Source organism: Copadichromis virginalis, linkage group LG11 (assembly GCF_057382275.1).
Source record: "Copadichromis virginalis isolate Kocher_CV1m ecotype Utaka linkage group LG11, C_Virginalis_male_GT1.1, whole genome shotgun sequence".
NCBI lineage: Eukaryota > Metazoa > Chordata > Actinopteri > Cichliformes > Cichlidae > Copadichromis > Copadichromis virginalis.
The window spans coordinates 3676250-3697258 of NC_140628.1; the positions used below are offsets into that span (position 1 = coordinate 3676250).

The 21009-nt window shown below is 41.3% G+C and overlaps 1 protein-coding gene across 2 annotated transcripts in view; it reads left to right on the plus strand.

The window, feature by feature from the left end:
- The window catches only part of dyrk1b (dual-specificity tyrosine-(Y)-phosphorylation regulated kinase 1B), a 57840-nt gene that overhangs the window by 11774 nt on the left and 25057 nt on the right, over nucleotides 1-21009 (plus strand). The window contains exon 1 of one of the 2 annotated variants that reach the window (XM_085472853.1): nucleotides 14446-16522. The exons of the other annotated variant lie outside the window; for it this stretch is intronic. Coding sequence (XP_085328979.1) covers nucleotides 16420-16522 — 103 coding nt within the window. The 5' untranslated portion in view covers nucleotides 14446-16419. Of the gene's footprint in view, nucleotides 1-14445; nucleotides 16523-21009 lie in introns of those variants that run through there. 2 annotated transcript variants of the gene reach the window in all.

The window sequence follows — 21009 nt, forward strand, 5'->3', positions numbered from 1 at the left end:
ACCACCTCAGAATGGTAGTTGCTTCTTTTCTGTGTTATTTGTTTTATTTTGATGTTTTACTTTTCTATTTTTTCCTTAAAAGTTTTAATAAAATCTCTGCCCCATTTAAGACTTTCATATCTTCTCCATCTCACTTGAGATGAAGAGATAAAGTGAAATGAAAAAGAAATAAATGCACCTTGAATTATTTTTTTACTGATGCTCAATATTTGAATTGAATCTTTTAATTAATTTTCATATATTAATACATTAAATTTAATGTTGACCATTTTTACATTATATTACCAACACTAGTCTCATGAACTACATTAGTTAACTGTTGTTAATCAGCTAATGTTAAAGTTCCTGCTGCCGTGGTCTCTCAGCCTCACATACATACCAGCGTAAAAAATTAAGATGTTCACCTTCATTTCTGTCGAGCAATGCTGTATAAAATGTTTCTACCCGCTAGTGTCATGGTTGCAGTTAACAGCCTCAGCTGCCTCCTTCAAAAGACCTGGCCTGCTTGGATTGGCCGGGTCCTTTAAAGGATGTAGTCCCTAAATTGGGACACACCTCCTGACCGCTCCAAACGTGTCTGGAAGTGCGGCACCAGTGCAGGCATAGGGTGGTCAGGATTCTGCGTCCACCCCAGCCACCCTGACCCTCCGCCATTGCTAGTCGGTACCAGAGGTACTAGTCATTTACTGATAAGTCCTTATATGCAACCATCTGTCACCAAGTGGACAGGTGAGAAACGCCATAAATGACTATTATTGCTAGTAGACAAAACATTAGATACAAGGGGCAGAAAGAAGCTTTTCCTGGGGGGTTGATGAGGGCTTTCCCTTAGCGTTGAGGTGAGGAAGAGTCATTCGGGAGGGGCTCAGAGTGGCGCCGCCATTGGAAGGAAACAGCTGAGGCAGTCAGCTCATGTGTAAGATGTTCCAAGCATGTCCTACCAGGAGGAGGCGCGGCGTAGACCCAGTGTCCGCTGGAGAGAGCCTATCTATTTGCTTGTCTGGGAACGTTTCCCCGGATAAGCAAGGAAAGCTGGCGAGAGGGAGGTCTGGGCTTCCCTGCTAGGCTGCTGCCACCGCGACCCAATTTCAGATAAGCAGAATAAAGTGGATGGTAGGGCTGGGCCATATCATACCGTTCACGGTAATACAGGTGTAATGTTAGGCAATGATAAGAAAATGAAATATGGCGATAGAATATGGGTAAAACGCGCACGCGCAGTGCCTTTGTTTACATACGCACATGGCCGAAAAGCATGGCGGCGACGGAGAATGAGAAGGGCGAAAACGCATCGTTGAATGAAACGATGAACCAGAACTGGTTTGTAAAAATGCGAAAACTTCAGTGGTGTGGAACTGGTTTAGCTTTACTGTCAGATACACAACAAAGCAGTTTTTGGTAGTGCATGCAGGCGGGCCGTCGTTATTACCGAAACCATTTTATGTGCACGGCGCTCGAAAATCTGTCAAATGTTTCAGTACGACTTTGCTAAGCTACGAAGCCGCAGCGCTTGATGGATTGTCGGAGCGTTACGGCTATCGTAGGCGGAGCCTCGCGCAGTGATACGTACTGTGCTTCAACATGTTACCTACTGTGTGTGTTTAACCTCTTTAAGTTCTGTGGATGTTATACATGGTTATGTCGGCTCCACTGGAAATGCCTTTTGGTCAAACTGTCAGACAGGAGTTTGCACTGTTACATTTTTTATAACTTTAATGCACATAAAAAACAGCTGCTTGTTTCAGTGAAAATACACTGATGGTTTTTTGCACTAATAAAGTTGTGGAGTTGTAAAGTATTTTGCGTCACTTATATCGTTATCGCTAAGTTTCAAATGTATATCGTGATAAATATTTTTGGCTGTAGTGGATGGATAATTAATTTTTCTTGTTTTTTAGATTGTAACTTTTATTGAACTTGTTCTCGTGAACTTTGGAACAGCGTGCGTCGTTCATAATGTACAGCACAATACGCCACACTCAGTTTATTTTTTGGATGTAAATTTGTCATAGTACAGAACAGAGTACAAACATAGTTCATAAAATTGTAATAAGATTGAAAAGTATTTGGTGTGAGTATCTTTATGCTTGAACACAGCCTGAGCTCTCTTCAGGAGCTTAATATAATTTCTTTTAGTCTATACAAATGATACTTTATGCTTTTTAAAGGACATTCAAAGCTCTAATTTGGATGTTTCTGCCTTTTGCTCTGTTCTCTGGCAAGATGATCCCCACTTCAATGATGTTTAGATCCAGGCTCTGGGGAGACAAATCCATGACTGATCGTTCCTTTGTAAGTTTGTCTGTCTAGGTATGCTTTTCTTGCATTGGCAGTGTGTTTGAGATCATTGTCATGCTGAAAAAAATGAAGCTGTTTCCAGCCAGATCCTCTCCAGGTGGTATTGCACGGTGGATCTGCATTCATAATTTCATCAATTTTCACAAGAGTCCCAACATCACTGACAGATCAACCCAAACCCTGACCTGTAATCCACATACCGCCGTACCACGCTGCTGACCTCTCCGTTCACGGGTGGTTCTCACGAAGATCAAAATATAAATATTCTCTCTCTTATTTAAGCGATTCTGTAAACCTGCCATACAGTTTGATAAAAGTATTATTATAAAACAGTTTCATGGACTTTTTATTCTCATTTAATGGCAGCATGATCCAAAAATTAATCTCATTACCGACAAACTGAGACCATTAATTAGGAAAAGATTTTTAAAAGATCTTTTCTGATTTACCTAAATAAATGAAAATTAATGAAAATTAATGATTTATATATTTCTCATGACCGACACACAAACATGTAAATGTAGAGCTCGTTTTTTAATTAATGTTATTGCTCACAAAAACACCAGCAGGGCGACGATTAAAGAAAATGTTTTGATAAATATGACAAATTCTTGTCTCTGGAAGATAAAACATTTTAGAAACATTTTCATGCATAGCAGTAATGAAAAGTCTCTTGTGGAGATAAGAATTATGGTAATGAAAATAATTGAGTTTACCCAATTGACTGAGAAAAGATGCAAGCAACAAAGAAAGTAAAAACAACTGAAAGACTGATGTTACTGCTATTACTGTTCAAAGTGATCATTCGTGTTTTTGAAGTACTTTGCCCAAATGTGTCCTGTACTCCTCGAGCAGCTCACGATCCATATACAGTCTTTCCCTTTGTTTCTGAAGCTAATCTAAAAATACAATATTAGTACGTTTGAAAAGTTTTAAACACAAAATCTCTTAACTGCTTTTAAAATGAAGCTTATATGCGGGTCGCATCTCCGCATTAAAGGTTCTCGTCACCTTTAAGATCCTTCTGAGTGCGTGTTAATGACAATCATGAGCAACGCTAATGAGACGCTCTCGGCTAAGTTCACAAATAAGCTGAAATGCTAGCATACTGCACAGCCTTGAACACTGCTTCATGCTGGAGCCTTACATTTTCTTTGTGATTATAAAAAATGTTTGTTATATTTAGAAAAGTATGGAGTATAATCCCATATGGGTAATGATAATGGGCAGAGTCACAGACGGGAGATGCAGTAACAAGAATATCAAAGCGAGAGAAGAGAGAACAGTTTGAATCTTCTATGAAAACTTGCTGTTGGCCTGGTCAGAGCAGGTGAAGTCGCATCATGCTAATAAGAAACATTTAGTCATTTTTAATAAATTCAAATGTTTTATTTTGTTAAACACAATATATTTTAATATTAAACATAATTATAGATATTTTTATATATGTCGGCAAAATTTTATTTATTTTAGACGATAAGGAATTTTTATGACATTAACAAAAATGTTAGAAAGGTGGATCCGGGCGCATATCGGTAATGAGAATTCACTAAGGGAATTCACAAGGAATTTTGGCCGGACAGCCCTGATCTCCAAGGACCCCCAGAAGGGACCATTCCCATCCAACTATCGGCGAGTAACCTGCGTCAGTACCACGTGGAAGCTCCTTTCAGGCATCATAGCGGCTAAGATCAGGCACATGACTCAATACATGAGTGGGGCACAGAAGGGAATTAGCAAGAATACCTGTGGAGCAAAACACCAGCTACTGGTAGACAGAGCAGTCAGCCGAGACTGCAAGACCAGGCTGACCAACCTGTGCACTGCCTGGATTGATTACAAGAAGGCCTATGATGCAATGCCCCACAGCTGGATACTGGAATGCCCAGAACTATACAAGATCAATGGGACCCTAAGAGCCTTCATCAGGAACTCAATGGGGATGTGGCGGACAACTTCAAGCCCATAGCACAAGTCACCATCAAGTGTGGGCGTTATCTAGGAGATGCTCTGTCCCCACTGCTGTTCTGCATAGGCCTGAACCCCTTCAGTGAGATGATTAACAAGACTGGCTACGGATACCGACTACGGAACGGAGCAGTTGTCAGCCACCTCCTGTTCATGGATGACATCAAGCTGTATGCCAAGAGTGAACGAGACATGGATTCACTGATTCACACCACCAGGATACACAGCAACAACATCGGCATGTCGTTCACATTGGAGAAGTGTAGTTGGATGGTAATGAAGAGAGGGGAGGTAGTCAGAGCTGAGAGGATCAAACTACCAGAAGGCAACATTGCAGACACTGAGGACAGCTACAAGTACCTGGCAATCCCACAGGCAAATGGAAACCACGAAGACCCTGTTAGGAAAGCTGCAACCACTAAGTACCTGCAGAGGGTCAGGCAGGTCCTGAGAAGTCAGCTGAACCGTAAGAACAATATCTGGGCTATCAACACCTACGCCCTGTCCATGATCAGGTCCCCTGCTGGGATAATAAGCTGGCCAAAGGAGGAGATAGAAGCCACTGACATCAACACAAGGAGGCTCCTGACCATGCAGGCTGTACACTAAGCAAAAGGAAGGAGGCTGGGGGCTGGTGAGTGTCAGCACCACAGTCCAGGATGAGACAAACATCTGCTCAGTGAATACCTCAGGCAGCAGAAACCCAAGAAAGAGGAGCAAGAGGAGGAACCATCCTGGAAGGACAGGCCCCTGCACGATACGTACCACCAGCAGATAGAGGAGGCAGCTGACCTCCAGAAATCCTACCAGTGGCTGGACTGAAAGACAGCACAGAGGCAGCGCAGGCACACGCTCTGTTACGTAGGAATATTAAAGAAAATCTGTGTGTGTAGGGGATAAGGTGTTCTCTCCTATTGGGAGAAGGCACTGGGGTACACCCAAAACATGCTGGAAAGATTATATCGGATTGCCTGGGAACACCTCAAGGTTTCCTTGGACAAGCTAGTGGAGGTAGCGGGCAAGAGGGAGGCTTCCCTGCGTAGGCCGGTGTCCCTGCAACCTGACTTCAGATAAGCGCAAGAAAATTGATCAGTTTCAATTTATTAGTTTTTGGATATTTTTAATATCCAAAAAACGAATATATTTGTAATAGTTTAATCTTTTGTCGTAACATTTTTTCATATCATATTTAACATTAGTGCTGCACAGTTAAAAAAAGTGGTGGCATCAGGGAAAGCAATCAGAAGCACTAAGATTTGTGAGCTACACAATCCATCATCTACTTTATGTGCAAACACCTGTGTTTGACGTTGTTACAAAATGAAGGCTTTTTTCTGGTTTCTTCCTCATGACACTGGGACCCGGGTACTGACACTGTTTAAATGTTTTTCTCACAGCTGTCATAATCCTGGTAAATAATGGTAAAGTTAAGTTATAGTACAGCTACAGCCATTGAAGAAAAGTGTTTAAATGAACTGATTCTTTTATAGCGCTTTTTTACTCTTTTACTTTTTCTTGGGATTATTAAACTATTCTGATTCTGATACTCTCTCATTCACCCATTCATACAAGCACTTCATCGATAGAAGTGCCTTCTATCTACCATTCACACACATTAATACTCCCATGGATGCATCAGAGACCAACTCGGGGTTAGTATTTAGCATGCCGACTTGGATTAGCCAAGGATTGAACCACTAACCAATTAGCACCTGCTCTACCTCCTGAGCTACAGCCACCCCAATATATGTTACTGCAGTACTTAGCAATAGCAAAGTGTTTACATTTGCAACACATATCACGAGTGAAGTACTATAATAAGTTTTTGTCTTGATGCGTGCTCAATCATCCAGGTAAGGGGAACCCAAAAAGTCGATTCTGTTCATCTGGTTGTAGCGTTTTCAGTGGGAGAAACATTTCATCACTCATCCAAGTAACCTCTTCAGCTAGTCACCCATTCTTGCATCCCTTCACTGGCGACGTTTAGAATCTACTTTAACCTCCTAAGACCTGAACTCTTCCACGGCAGCATTTTTAATTTCTCTTTGATATTTGGGCTGATTGGGACCTGATGAATGTAAAAACAAAGAATTACCAGATTTTATTTTTACCTAATTTTTGTTTCTAAGAAAAATGAGATCCACATATGAGGATATTCGTTTAAAATGTTGATAGAACAGTAGCAGGATAATGTCCTTGTAAGTGGATATCAGGCCCTTGTAGAGCAAAATAGAGTATTTTGGTCTAAATAACCCAAAATGTGACGTCCACACATATGTGGATGCCAGGTCCTAGGAGGTTAAAATCCTGTTATTAATAAATATGACTCCAATATGAGCTCCTGCATATGTAGCAGAGTTTCTGAGACCTTATCACTGCAGCCGATCTTCTAACCAGTCTCCTCACTCCCTCACTCTGATTTTACAAACAGAGGTGATCATGCTTTTGAGGTTGTGGTGCCCAAACTGTGGAGCAGCCTTCCTCAGCCAATCAGGTCTGCAGATTTTGAGATTTGTTTGAAACAGCTGCTGAAAATGACTTTTTCTAGGTTAACGTTCATGTAATCTTTCTCTCCTATTTTCAGCCATAGTTTTTGACTGTTTGCATGTGTGTTGGAATGAATGTCTGACTGCATGGTCTATTATGCGTCTGTATGTTTGAACCACTGATGGTGATGGTGGCTGTAGCTCAGAGGTCGAGCCGGCCATCTACTAATCAGAAGGTGAGTGGTTCGAACTCTGTTCTAGTCTGCTTGGGCAAAATACTAACTCCAAGTTGGAATTTTCCCAAAGATGTTTCCTGCCATTATTAGTAGTTCATATCAAACTGATTTGTGTTGAGGGGGGTCTCCTTTCTCATAAATTTGATTTAATTTGTTGCTGTAAAATTTAGGTGCAACATCATCATGATATCAAGACTTTGACTGGCAGCTGCAGTCGCAGAGAAACTTGCGTATATTTGTTGGGAGCAGCAGATAAAGCAGGGACACTGAGAGGAGGTCCAGCTTTGACAAAAAGTCAAAGGGATTTATCATCCGTGTAACTGGTGTCAGTATACGGGAGCATAAAATACTTCAGTGTCATTCATATCAGAGTCATCAGAGAGAGTAATGTGCATATTTTATATGTATATAACTTTGTACAGGACTGAATATAGACATGCTAATGGCTGATCTAGCTAAAGAATTAACAACAGGAACTACAGAGTGATATTAGACGTTGTAGAACTATAACAAATTAAGATGTGTGTCTCTTTAATTATGGTGATGTTCTTGTACTTATCCTAATTTAGCGATCTGTCAGTCGTGGAAACCCCACTCAGCAGATGTCCTCAAAACTGGAGCAGCCAAGCTACGCAAAAAGTGTAGAGGGGGCGTATTCGCGTGCAAGTCCAGCGGGCGTGTGGGCGGGGTTTGACGCAACTCCACCTAAAGTCGATACTGCGCAGACTCTGGCTCCTAAAGTGGAACATGGCAGCCCCCACAAACAAGTCGTCCACCTTTTCTACAGTTGTTGGTTCACACATGTATACTTATCTTTAGTGTGTGGCTTATTTATTAGTTATTATTATTAATAACAAATAGTTATTATTACTAAAACAATAGCCAACTGGTACGTTTCTTTTTTCCTAACATTTCTAAATAAATGAAATCAAGATGCTGTTAGAGGGCATGTCATACAGAAACTTTGTAACCCTGAGCTAGGTGGAACCCTACGTGACCACATAATAATAAAGTATTCTGATGCTGATGATGTGAGATGACTGGATATGTACACGGGTGACTGTTTGGTAGAAGAATAATGAGGTCATGTGCAGTTCAGGTTGTACAGTTGAAACAGAAAGTTCAGTATCTTTTGGTCTGTAATTCCTTTATTCCAGGTATCATTTAACTGAAAACCAGTGTTTGAAGTAGATCACAGCTGTTCATATGTGCATCACTGTCATCTATGCAATATGCCCTGTGTCCTGATCTGCTAGTAAGTACTGTAGGCTTATAGTAATGTCACTACATGATTGTTTTAACTATCATGCTAAAGCACTATGTATTTTACTGTGTTATCGTATTCATTAACATTAATCTGTTAGGGTGTGTTACCCACATTTGCTGAGTTGTACTGAGGCAGCTTTTTTTTCTCCTATGGAAATGGACATGTTCATTAAATCAGTAATATTCGGTGACACACACACACACACACACACAAAAACCTGGAAAACGTTACTGTTTTAAATTTTTCTAAGGAAGCTCTCCCTATGGCAGTGCCATCCTCACCAGTCTAATATTTATCTCTTTTTTTGACTGTGTCATTCCTGCTTCGTCTTCTCTTTGTCTCTATGGCACCGCCAAGTGCTGAGAAAGAGAAGGGTATCTCCGACTGTAAAGTGCTCTTCCATTCCTTGCTTAAAGCACCCTGCAGTAGCAGCATGGTAATTCTGCTCCTCTATCTTTCCTCTGCATCATGTTTACCTAGCAACAAGCATCACCCGCGGCTGGCCATCCCATTGGTCATTTGAAAACGCACCGGGGACCAATAGCAAGGCTGTTGCCATGGTACAGTGTATAGTTGCCGGGTGGAATTTTGCTGCAAGGCACGTGAGACTCAAAGTCTGCTTGCCTCCATGCACTGCTGCTGTAATCTCCGCTGTCTGGTCGTTAGTACAGCTGAACGTGATTTAGTGGAAGACAGTAAGTCCATGAAGGGAAATACTAAAGTTTATTCACATATTTGGAAATATAGACAGCAGTAGAGAAATAAAACACACACACAAAAAGAACAGTTCAGCAGGAAATGGACGCACATAATTATAGTGTACTTGAGCTGGATGTTAGTTTTAGAATGAATTATTTTACATCAAAGTCAAAATCAAAAATACTACGAGAGAAAATCTATATTAAAGCCAATTGTACCGGGTTACTACAGGTCAGGATACATTTTAAACTGTTATTCATCAAGTACCGATTAAAATCAAGCACAAAAAAATGTGAAAAAGCAAGACTCTGAGAAAATACCATCTATGATCAAAACTCCTTGTACAAAGGAACTTAAATGAAACTAGTGCTTAATATACACCAGTATCCACGTAGTAATGAAGTCCTGAGTGTACAGTACTGTGCAAAAGTCATGAGCCACTCCACGTTTCTTTATATTTTCTTAGGAAAACGGGAAATAATGCTGCACTTACATGGAGATATAGTATGTACATACAGTTCTAACTAGCTTGAGCGTCAATATTTGGTATGACCAGTTTCACTCTTCAACACAACCTCTCTTCCTCTCACTGCTCTCTTCAGCAGCTTCCCGTAACTTCTTTAAATAGTTTTTGGGAATAGTTCCCGGGCGTCTTGAAGGACATTCAAATCTCTTTGGGTGTTTCTGTATTTGCTCTGTTGTTTGTCAAGAAGAGCCCACACTGCTTCAGTATTTCATTGTATGTTTCCAATTTCATTGTATGCTCATGCTTACAATGGCAGTAAAGCTCATCTTAGCGTATCTTATCTTATCCTGTTTTAATGATGAGGTCTGAGGGAACCCAATCCATGACTGATAGTGTATCATTGTGATGTTTTCTATCCAACTATGCTTTTACTGCAATGGCAGTGTGTTTTGGATCATTGCTGAAAAACCAAACCTTTTCCCGACTGAATCCGAATGCTTTTCTACATTTATACTTCCATCAATTTTGACAGGATCTCTAAAACCACTGAGTGACATGCACCCTAAACCATGACAGAGCTCACATTTGGACCTTTCCCTTGACCTCCTCATACATACTGATCTCAAGTTGAACTGATTATTACATTTGGATTCACCACTCCGTCAGACCTGTTCCCCTGATTTTTCAGTCCAGTTCTTGTGTAATTTGGCATACCTCAGTCTTTTCTTCCCATTTTTCTTCCTTAAAAATGGTTTCTTGACAGCAGCCCTTCTACTGAGACCATTCCTGATGAGGCTTCAGTGGATAGTAGATGCATCTCGCAGTCAAGGTTCATGTCTGTACTGGACTCCTTCCCTTGTCCACCTTCAGTTTTTTAAGGACACTGCAAACACTCTCTTAAGATATGATAGTTTTCAGCTAATAGCTTTTTGGGAATCACATTGCTACTTCAAAAATACCATTTAATGCCTATATTTGCATTTTTTAAATTGAGTCAACTAAAAGAATGAGAACAAATGATGAGTTTTTTGCAAAAGGCTGCTATTATAAAATTGCCTAAAGAGAACAATTAAAACTGGTTATTTGCTGAACTGTCTGTTAAGTACTTTTTTATGTTTCGTGGGCCAGATATCAAGATGCAGTGTTGAAAGTGGTCAGGTACAAGTGTTGGACTAAAAACAAGTGAAAAAGAAGCCAATGTCCAAATAAAAACTCTGAAAGACCTTCAGAAAGTAGAAGAAGTTTTGCTTAAGACCACTGTGAAAAAAAATGACAAGTAACTCTGGCTCCTTGGACGATAAATATAAAGAAATGTGAGTCAAGACTTGTTGTATATAAATGTCATAGTTTAGATATTTGTATTAAATGTTTTTGTTTTGATAGTTTTGAAGGGTGGCGGACTGCATCGTGAGAGTAGAACTGTTATAAGCTCTGGGTTGTGCAATTCATTCTCCCAAAGGGCCACATAAAAACCCAGGTCTGTTGTGGAGTACCAATAAGATAAACTTGTTTATAATCAGTATTAATTTTTATCACCTACTGGTAAGAGTGGATGCTACAATTAAATTGTCATTAGTTGCTTCGCACATCGCCGTTAACATCATCACTGAATAATGGGCGTCGCCTCTCAGACAGTAACTCCCATCAGCAGTGCTACAGCAGGAGAAACACCTAAAACTGTTTACAGCTTGTTTTGTTTTTTTCCAAAAAATCTCCGATTTTCAAACTGTTGCAGCATATCTTTCTGTATAATCTGTGAATCTCTGATCTTTGCACTGATTATACAGTTGCGTGTTCAAATCAGTGGTAGCAGCACAGCATGACAGGTTACAAGCATTAAGAGGTGCATGACCTGCAGTGCTGCTAGTGACAGCAGATGTAACATCAGTTTGACGTCAACTTTGTCATAGTGCTGTTTGTCCTTGGCCAATGAAAATGTGAAATCAGCACAGCAAAAACCAACATATAATCAGTTTTCCTAAAATCAATTATGAACAAAATGTGCACGTGACTTTTAACTTTATATAAAGTGTTACTGCTATTTTAATTGTAATTCGGTTGCTTCATCTCTCATTTTGTTCAGTTCTTTCTCCTTATCCCCTGAGAGACATCTCTGATTTGGGCTTGAACTAGTTCATTAAAGTCAGGTTCAGGGTCTGAGCAAATGCACCATCGCCCTTCCACTCTGCATCTGGGAGATCTGGGATGTCCTTGCCTTACTTCTCACAAAACTCTTGTATCACTTTGGCTGAGCCACCAGATGTGTGGTAGCCTATGTCACCAGATGCTCAATAAACTGTCTATGATCATTGCTCTTGCCTAATGAAGTTAACTATTTTGATTTTAACATCAACACTATGCTATACAACATCTGCTGGTGTATGATAAATGCAAAAATACCTGTTTTCAGTTCTGGCTTCATTTTCTTGCACCTGCTTCAAACGTGTTTTGTTTCTATCAGATTTGGACAGCCATCGTTGTAACACCTGCCAGTTTGATCCATTTCAGCCCCAGCCTATCCGTAATATCAAACACTTTTGTAATCCCACATACAAAAATGAGAAACTGGGCTGTGTCTCAAATCTGAAAGTTCTCGTCCAGTGTCAAGGAGAAAGTCAAAACTGAAGATTTCCCACCTTCTCTGTCCACTTTGTTATGGTTCAGCTGAAGAGGGGCACGTTGTCTAATGCTCAGGGTTTATTTAGCAGTCTTTGAGTCACACAGTCTTTGATAAACTCCTCATCAGGAGGTTTTTGTTTGTTTCTTTTTACTTTTATGGAAATTATAATGCACCTTTGTTGCTTTTATTTTGAAGGTCACATATAAGCTGTCCAGGTCTGCACTGTGGTAGGACAGTGAAAAGCTGTCTTTTTAATTGTTATGGATACATCTGGCTGTAAGGTATAAACCTTCCTTACTCATCGGTCTTTATTATAAATCCTGATCTGCCTCTTTTATTCACTGTTGGTTTTACAGCTTAGTTTGGGGCTTTTCTTATTTTTATTTCCAGCTTTAGATCCAGTGAGATTTCTGGCATTTGCACCCAAATATCAGCTTAATCATTGTTCAGGAGAAATTTGCTTTAGGTTAGATCATATTTACTAAAACCATCATACCCGCCAAACCACTGTCTTCCTGTAGAACTTTGGGGGCCTGCACTTTCCCCTTTGTAGCATGCTTTACATTGCACTGGTTCCTACACAGGCCCAGTCAACCTTAGCTGGGCATGAGTCATTTTTGAAGTAGAGCACCTGTAGCAATAAATCTTCATGTAATACCCTGTTGCCACTGTCTTGCATTTGTCTGTTATGCCTTTTATTTTCATTGATTTTTTTAAAAATGCAAATTTGATTATTTAGCCAGGCTGTCTTAATTTAACTGTGATTGGTCTGCTGTTTTTCATCATGTGATTGTGAGGGAAATTGGACCCCAAGTGTTTTGGAGATGGCTGCAGTCAGAGGAACATTGCAAAGGCATAAATTGGGGACTTTCTGATACATTTGGTGTGAAATTTAGCTTGGTGTTCAGAACTAGAGTATCTGTCTGTTGTTGTAGCATGCCCTTCATAGGACTATATCAACAGCATTTGCCCATAAATGAATTACATACTGGAGCTAATAAGCGGAGTCATCTCAAAATAACAGAAATATAACACCAATACAACAATCAGGATGTGAAGTCCAACAGTAACCAGTAGACGTGACAGAAGATTCTGCCCTTTTGAAAGGGCACTACATTTAGAATGATGAAGCACTGGGAGGTGATTACACAAAGCTATTGTGGACTGGTTAGGCTGTTACTGTTTTAAAAACCATATATGACTTCATTCAACACCAGTTCGAGAGTCAGCCTGTATTTAAAACAAATCCTAAAAACTGATGAGCACTGACACATTTGTTGAGGCAGCTGAGTTTGAGGGTGATTTTAAAGCAAGGAGCTATCAGCTGGTTTCTAACACTGTGCTGTTCCCAGGCAGCATTGTGCTTGATTTAGCCAGAATGCTCGGATAGCAACAGGAACAACTTTTAGCTTTGGCTGGTTTGTAAAGACAAGTCAAACCTCTCAGCTGTAAAGTCACTCAGTGACCATGTGCTTATTGGAACCTTTTGCCCCTTTCTCTCCCCGCTGTATTTCCACCCCCACCATTTCGGTCTGCCTGTCCTTCTTTCCATTTCTACCTGACATCTTCAAACTATTTCCGCGTCACCACTGCCTCGCACCGCGCCGTCAGAAGAGACCCAGGGAAACTAAGCCGACCGCCCCGCCCACAGAGCCGTTGCTACCCAATTACAGCAGGGGATGGGACTTTATGTAGCCAATTGCGTTGCAGCTGCCATGGCGTCGGGTAGCAACAGAGAGTGTGCGTGCAGAGTGAGGGTAGAGGCTACGACTGCCAGAGTACAGAGAAGTTAGAACATTTTGAAAGCCAGAACAAAAAGAGCCTTTGTGTGTTACACGGTAGCAACATAAACGTGGCATTTGGTTCATTTCTGACAACCGAATAACGCATTAATTAAACTGTCATCTAACTACTCGTTTTTACGGTCTCACAGGCTGCTGTCCACCGAGAACAAACTAAGGTTGATGTAGTTTGAAGTAAAACAGAGATTATCTGTTTCACTCATTTTAACACTGTTAACACGGACTAATGTTATGTAAAACAGTCGTCCGTCAAAGCTGTCCCGTGTATACAATGTTCAATCGTTTTTCGATTTTCAGTGAACGTTGTCCATGTATGCCTGTGTATAAACTTCCAGTATATATATCCCGCTGTTACTATAAATGGACAGGACGGGAGAGGTTTGCTTGGAGCAGACTACTGCTGTCAGAGGGAAGGCAGCTGTACCGCTAACTCACTTGATTTGTTGATGCTGTTTCGTATAGTTATTTGAAATACTTTTGGTAGTTGATATGACAGTCTGTGTGGAACGTCCACAATGCCACGTGTTTAACCTGTGTTCGCAGCTCTGCTGGTATTAATAGTACTCGGTGTATCTGTGCCAGACACACCAGCCCCGACCCCTGCCACCGGCACATGGTACAGTCCCTATCGCAGGGTGGGGGAGCGTGTGGGAGAGGCGCACAGATTCTGTCTAACGGAGAAGGAAACGGGCGAAAAATATGACTCACAATCGCCCCGGAGAAGGTTTCCACCTTGAAGGAATAAAACTATTTTTCCCGTTCTGAGAAGGACGAGTATACGAGGACAGTAAGCGCGAGAGAAGAAAGCGGAAGCAGACTGACGAGTGGGCCCGTCAAGAAGCGAAAGGCAGCAAGCTCAGGAACTCTGGAATTGGTTTCTTTTGTTTACTCCGAGGCGACTCTGAAGTTTTGGCTTGTTGCAGTTCAGTCGTTGTTTGCGATATTACTAGCGAGTAATTACCTCAGAGACTCGACCTCTTCCTGGACCGTGTTATTGTGCCGGTGTTTCGGAGTGTAACGCGGCCCGTCGTCGGCTTTTGTCTAACGCGGGGAACATTCGGCCCCAGCGCACAGACGCTGGAGCTATACTGCCTCTCGATATTTCCTCCGCTTCTGAATCGGAGCTGAAAGAGTTCCTCGGCTGAGGTGAAGTGTTCCCGTGCTGGTGGTTCGTCACTTCGCGCCAGCCGGCGGTCTCGTTGACTCGCGAATGCTCAAGTACAGTTAGAGTAACTTTGTGTGGAGCTACACACCTCTGAAGCAACAAGGCGCACTGGATTGCGCAAAAAAGTGCTTCTTGTTAAGGCTGAGTGTATACTAATATTGTTTGGCTAATAAAAGGGCGCCTTTTTAGCCTGACAGAGGGCAGCCACCTCTTGCTGTAGGCTTTGAAGGGAAACGGCACAGGACTCCGTGGGGCTCAGGCTGAATATACTGTGTGACTTTCTCGGTGCAGGCTGTTTGTGTCACTGGATTAGTCTGAGTGATCACATCACTCTGTGCTGTCCTACTCTGTCTGGCAACGAGTCCCCCAGAAAGCACCAGTAATTGGGGCTATTTTTAGTGTCAGGGATGGGGTAAAAGCAGGCAGCTGGAAACCCAACTCCCCTCCATCTCCTTCTCTTCCATCCCATCTATCATCCTACCTCGCTCGTCCACCTGGCAGTATGCTTGGCGAGCCTGGTTAGCACAGGTTCCACTTACAGCTAGTTGAGGTGGCTTATAAGTAGTCTGGAAAAACAGCAACAACTGGACATACTCTGCTGCATAATAATAAATAATAAAAGATGTGCTTGAACCATACTGACCATGTAGTCTAAGGAACCTGGCAAAACTAGCAGTCCTGTGCTCCACTAGTCAAATCTTCAGCGGACACAAAGCCCGTTCTGGATTGCTCCTGAAATGGCTGAAGAACTAGCTACTTACTTTTGGTTTATTCTGGCCAGGACTTACTGAACGTATCAAAGAGACTCTATGCCTTTATCCCTGGGACGTTTGGCCTCAACGCGTGATCGCAGTAGACACTAGATTCGATAAAACACTTGCTTTTGACTACCTGAAAGATCAGTCACCAGCGACCTGGAGTGATATACGCCTCCAGCGCACAGAAAGAATGCATGAAACTGCCAAAACCAACCTAACGAAAAACTGACCTGACTAACCAAATATTCTTTCCTTTCCACTCCCATGTCTGCAGAGAGACAGAATATATATCTATATGTACCATGAGAGATCTATATATAGTGTAACACCACAAAAGACAGAAATTACATCCTTTATATTTTTACTTCCGAGAGACAAGCTGCCTGTACACCATTTGGTTGCCTTAGAAACCACAGTCACAAAAGATTTAAAAAAACATTTTTTTTAAAACAAGCCAGAGAAGACGGTGCCTTTTGATTGGTTGGTTGGTTGGTTTCCCACCACGTCAAGATTCCTTTTTTAGTTGGATGTAAACTTTTGAAGCAAACTCTGGGATTGATGACAGTTACCTGACCCGCACGAGTTCTGCTCGTCTGTCACAGCGTTTTGATTGACACTGTTTCCCTGCTGCGTTGGACATTTCCAAGCATTTCCATGGTTGTCACGTCATCATCTGTGGAAGACCAGACTGTGCCCACTTGCAGGATGGTCCAGTCAGAACCTTGGATCGCCTCAGCCCTGCTCCGCAAGAACAAGAGTTAGTACACACCAGAATATACACAATCCCACTGATTTCAAAACAGTGGAAACTCTTCTTTACTCACAGTATAGTAACCTGTGTGTGTGGTCATTTGTGATCATTTATATATATACACAATGTTAGGAGCATGTGTTGACTTTAAATTGTGCGTTGACTGTGTCAGGGTCCTGGCGTGTGACCCCGGCGTTCTAAAAGTGGCCACATGTCTGTCTACAGTCGGACCGTTAGCGTTTCGATGGGCTTAAAAAAGCAAATAAACAAAAAGAATGGTTTTGATGGGCCGTAACTTTTCAGTTTTTATTTAGTAGTGTTCAGAAAGTGCAACAAATGGCTTTTGTTTTCTAGCACATGGTCAGCATGAATTATAATTGCTCTGAGGTCTGTCTGTGCTTCTTGCAACACAACTGTGAGGACTAGACCAGAGGGCCGGCTGATGTAGTGAATACTTCTACTTGCATGAAGATTTCAGATGGGTCAGCGCTAAAGCATCTTAATACTTCTCATTGCTGTTTCTCCAGTCAGTGAGTTTATAACATTTTATTCACCAGCAAGTGCAAGTTGTTTCATGTTGTTGTTTCCTGTGTTTGATCCACCGTTCCACTCCTGCCAAATACTCTGCACCTGAGTGGACTTGAGTTATGTGTTCACACAGGTCAGTGTTTCTCTCAGTGGGTTGTTGTTGTTGTTGTTGTAAGAACAACATCTATATCACACGTGTTTGATGGTAAATCTAGAGTCCTTGCAGTGGATTACCTCTGGGTTGAGATTAAACATGCCAAAGTTTGGCCTTGATGTTCTTAGGCTCAGTAGTCCATGTATACCTGATGTTTAGCAAAGATTGGTTAGTCAGACCTTTAATAGTAATGAGCAACACCACGTGAGACAGTCTGGACCTAGTGTGCCTTTAGGACTTTGTTAAACCAAATGACAATGAAAGGTTACCTGGTTCAAATGCGACTGTGTAATTACACAGACGCGCGCGTGCGCGCGCACGCACACACACACACACACACACACACACACACACACACACACACACAAAAGCAAATGCTTCTACTTGATCTATGCTGGTGCAGTGAACCTATGTATAGCCTTTAATGTAGCCTACACAAGTATCTCTGTCTACTGCTAGCAGTTATATGTATGCTAGCTGCCTGACGTTGGCCTGTAGTTGGATTTCTGCTTTTAGTTATATACATATATATAAAATTCCCCACTCGCCCCTGCGGGCAGTCAATCCTTCAAGCTCGGGTCCTCTACCACAGCCTGGGAGCTTGAGGGTCCTGCACAGTATCTTAGCTGTTCCTAGGTCTGCGCTCTTCTGGACAGAGATCTCTGACATATATATATATATATATATATATATATGTTACAGCATTTAAAGGAAAGCTGTGATATGTTTGACAGTATAGAAAACAAATACTGATGTTTTGTTATTAACTGCAGCTTGGCGCAGCTGTATTTTTAAGTGCAAACAAAACTGCATTTTCCATCCTTCTTTTCCAGCAGCTACTGACATTGACAACAAAGGAAATTTTAAAGGAAAAGTATATCCCGCCATTTTAGTTTAACAATAACTAACTTCACTCTGTAACTCTTCAAGAATCTGCACAATAAGATTACAATTAAAACATATCTTCAGGCTTTGATTCTGTATTTTGGGTCAAGTTATTTAACGAGCTGCTTTTGCACCATGTAACTACATCATCACGCTGTTTGCTCCTCCTGTCATATGGAGGGCAGCTAGCTGAAATGTTGCAGCGATGCTTGGTGGAGTTGTGTTTGCACATCAGCAGCTGCCAGGATCTCTTCCTTGCACGCTGTCATAGCCAGGCTGTACTCGATAGTGTGTGTTTGAGTCACATGGTTTGTTACTTTTTTGCATATTTTTCCAAGTATTGTGAGATTGTTCAAGAAGCTCAGTTTTGATTGACTAAATGCTCACTGGAGACGGACACGTTTCTGTCTCTCAGTAATATCTTAGCTTGTGCCGTTGTGTGCGCTACGAAATGTAACTGGATGCCGTTGCTTGCTATTATATTGTGTTTTGACATGTTTATATCACCTAAAATGTGTCCTGGTATTATGACAGGCGATATCTGACACACAATACAGAGGTACAAACAGGCCAGTGTCCTACAGAGAAAAGCTCAACACTTGGAGAGGCCATTTGGAAGTGAGGGCACGACTGCCCATAGACGAGGATCAAAGTTAACAAATTGAACTCAAGTCAAAATAATAAGCAGACTTTTGGAAAAGATGTGATTAGTGTTTAGGACAGTGTTTTAGCTTCCTCCCACAGTGCAGACATCTGTTAGCTTCATTGGTGATTCTAATCAACTGTACTCGTGAATGCAACGTGCATAAAGCACTGATGTGCGTGAGATTATTAACATGGGTAATGAGCTAAATGTGGCATGCAGTTAGTTTGAATGGTCAGACTACAAACGCACATAAATGAAATAACAATGTGTGCTTACAAAACTGGCACAACGTAAAACAGCCAAAATGAGCTAAAAACTTGGAGTGGAAGCGTCTTCCTTTAGTCTGTGTCAAACCGATCAGCACGGCCATGATGTTTACTGAGGCTGGGATGTCTGCTCAACTGTTGTTTGTGTTGGAAGTTCTCTGAAATCTTCCTGTGCAAATATCACCCACTTTACAACAATAAAAGAAATTCAGCCCATATTGAAACAAATTAAAATGACAGTGCAACAAGCAAAGTCACACCAGAAACTAACCATAGGTCAAATCAAAAAACCTAAAGTTCTACGTTGCTAAGAGAGCAGTAGTAGAGGGGAGTCTGATGGGGGTGTACTAGACCACATTTCAAAGCATTTGTAACATTGTTTTTCAGTTTTAAAGCTAAATGAAATCAAATATTAATAAAACTGTGTTTTCCAATATAAATAGAAAAGTCTTTTGGCAGGTCAGTAGAACTCATCCTGAGCATCTAACATCTTGTTTGCAGCAGCACAACATTTAGCATCACAGTGTAAGCTCTAGCTAATACGCTCACTTTTCTTTGTTGTAGCCTAACGTACTCTTTTAAAATTACTCATTCACTAATACACTTCAAGGTGCAGACACACACATGAAACCTACCTCATCTAGAAGATACAATGCTATCATCAAAGGGTTTGGTGGGTTTTTGACAGATGTGCATTAAACCATTAAAACATGTCCATGTCTGAAATGGAAATCCATGAGCAAAAAAACGACAACATCCTAGCTAGAAATGATTTTTCACTTTTATTGTATCATGTATGATTGTGTATTTTGTAACAATACTGAAGCATTACAAGGATGAAGTTACTTTATTGTTAAATTAAAGTCTTAATTAGTAATTTAATACGTTTGCTGGAAATTTCCAGGGCAAAATCCATCTAACCTGCTTTTGTGCTTACATTCAGCTAAGACTGTGTCACTATCATGCTGCTGCTGCTTATTTCAGTAGGTTCACGATTCAAACCTGGCAGTGTGTCATCAGTGACAGTAACTCATTACAAAATGAGTTATATTAACGTGCACTTGTAAATGCAAGCTGCACGCATCAATAAAACAAGTTGTTGCAAACTTTTCCTGAAAACTCGTGGTTTTATTTTGAGGCCATATGGCTCACACCTAATGTCCAGTGTCTTAATCAGGGTTCAAGGTTGCTCGTTAGTGTCTTTGTGTTGCTATTCGGCTGCACAGAGTGAAAGATTCTGAGTGTGCAGTGTGCCATTCCAGGGGATTGACAGCATAGTTGACGTGGGGAAAGGACAGAGTGTGGCTGCAGTAGACGCAGCTTTGTGTGCGTGTTAGAACTTCAGTCTTCTCCAGCCAGCTGAAGGACCAACAAGAGCAAAAGCAAGAGGAGCCCACAGAGTGTGTTTGTGACAGAAAACAACCTGCTGTCTGTCCTTTCTCCACAGGACTGACAACCATGCAGGTGCCTTTACTAAACTGCTGGGCCGTCAGTTAATATTCACATTGATTCATAGAGTCTCTGAAAACTACCAGAGGAGTGCAACACTATCCTTTCTAAACATACTCTTTCATTTGTTTTGCATGTTTTTTGCAGATGGAGCTAAAAAGCATCATCCAACACATGGATCCAAAATGAAAGACTAGGGTGCTCTGCCTTTTAGATTGAATCCTCATTTACCGTATTTTCACGACCATAAGGCGCACTGTACTAAAAGGCGCAGTCTCAGTTATGTGTGCCATTACTGTATTTAACACACACATAAGGCGCACTGGATCATAGGGCGCATACAAGTACCGTATGAGTATTTAAAAATAAAGCGGGAGCAAACCTGAATTCGGTACCTTACTCACATTTCTATTGCCGGTAATCGTCATCATCAACAACACACAAGCATACAAGTGTGCGTATTTAAAAATAAAGCAGGAGCAAAACAAAGTTTGGTACTCACACTTTTATCATCAATCAAACCCATCGAAGTCCTCATCCTCTGTGTCTGAATTGAACAGCTGCG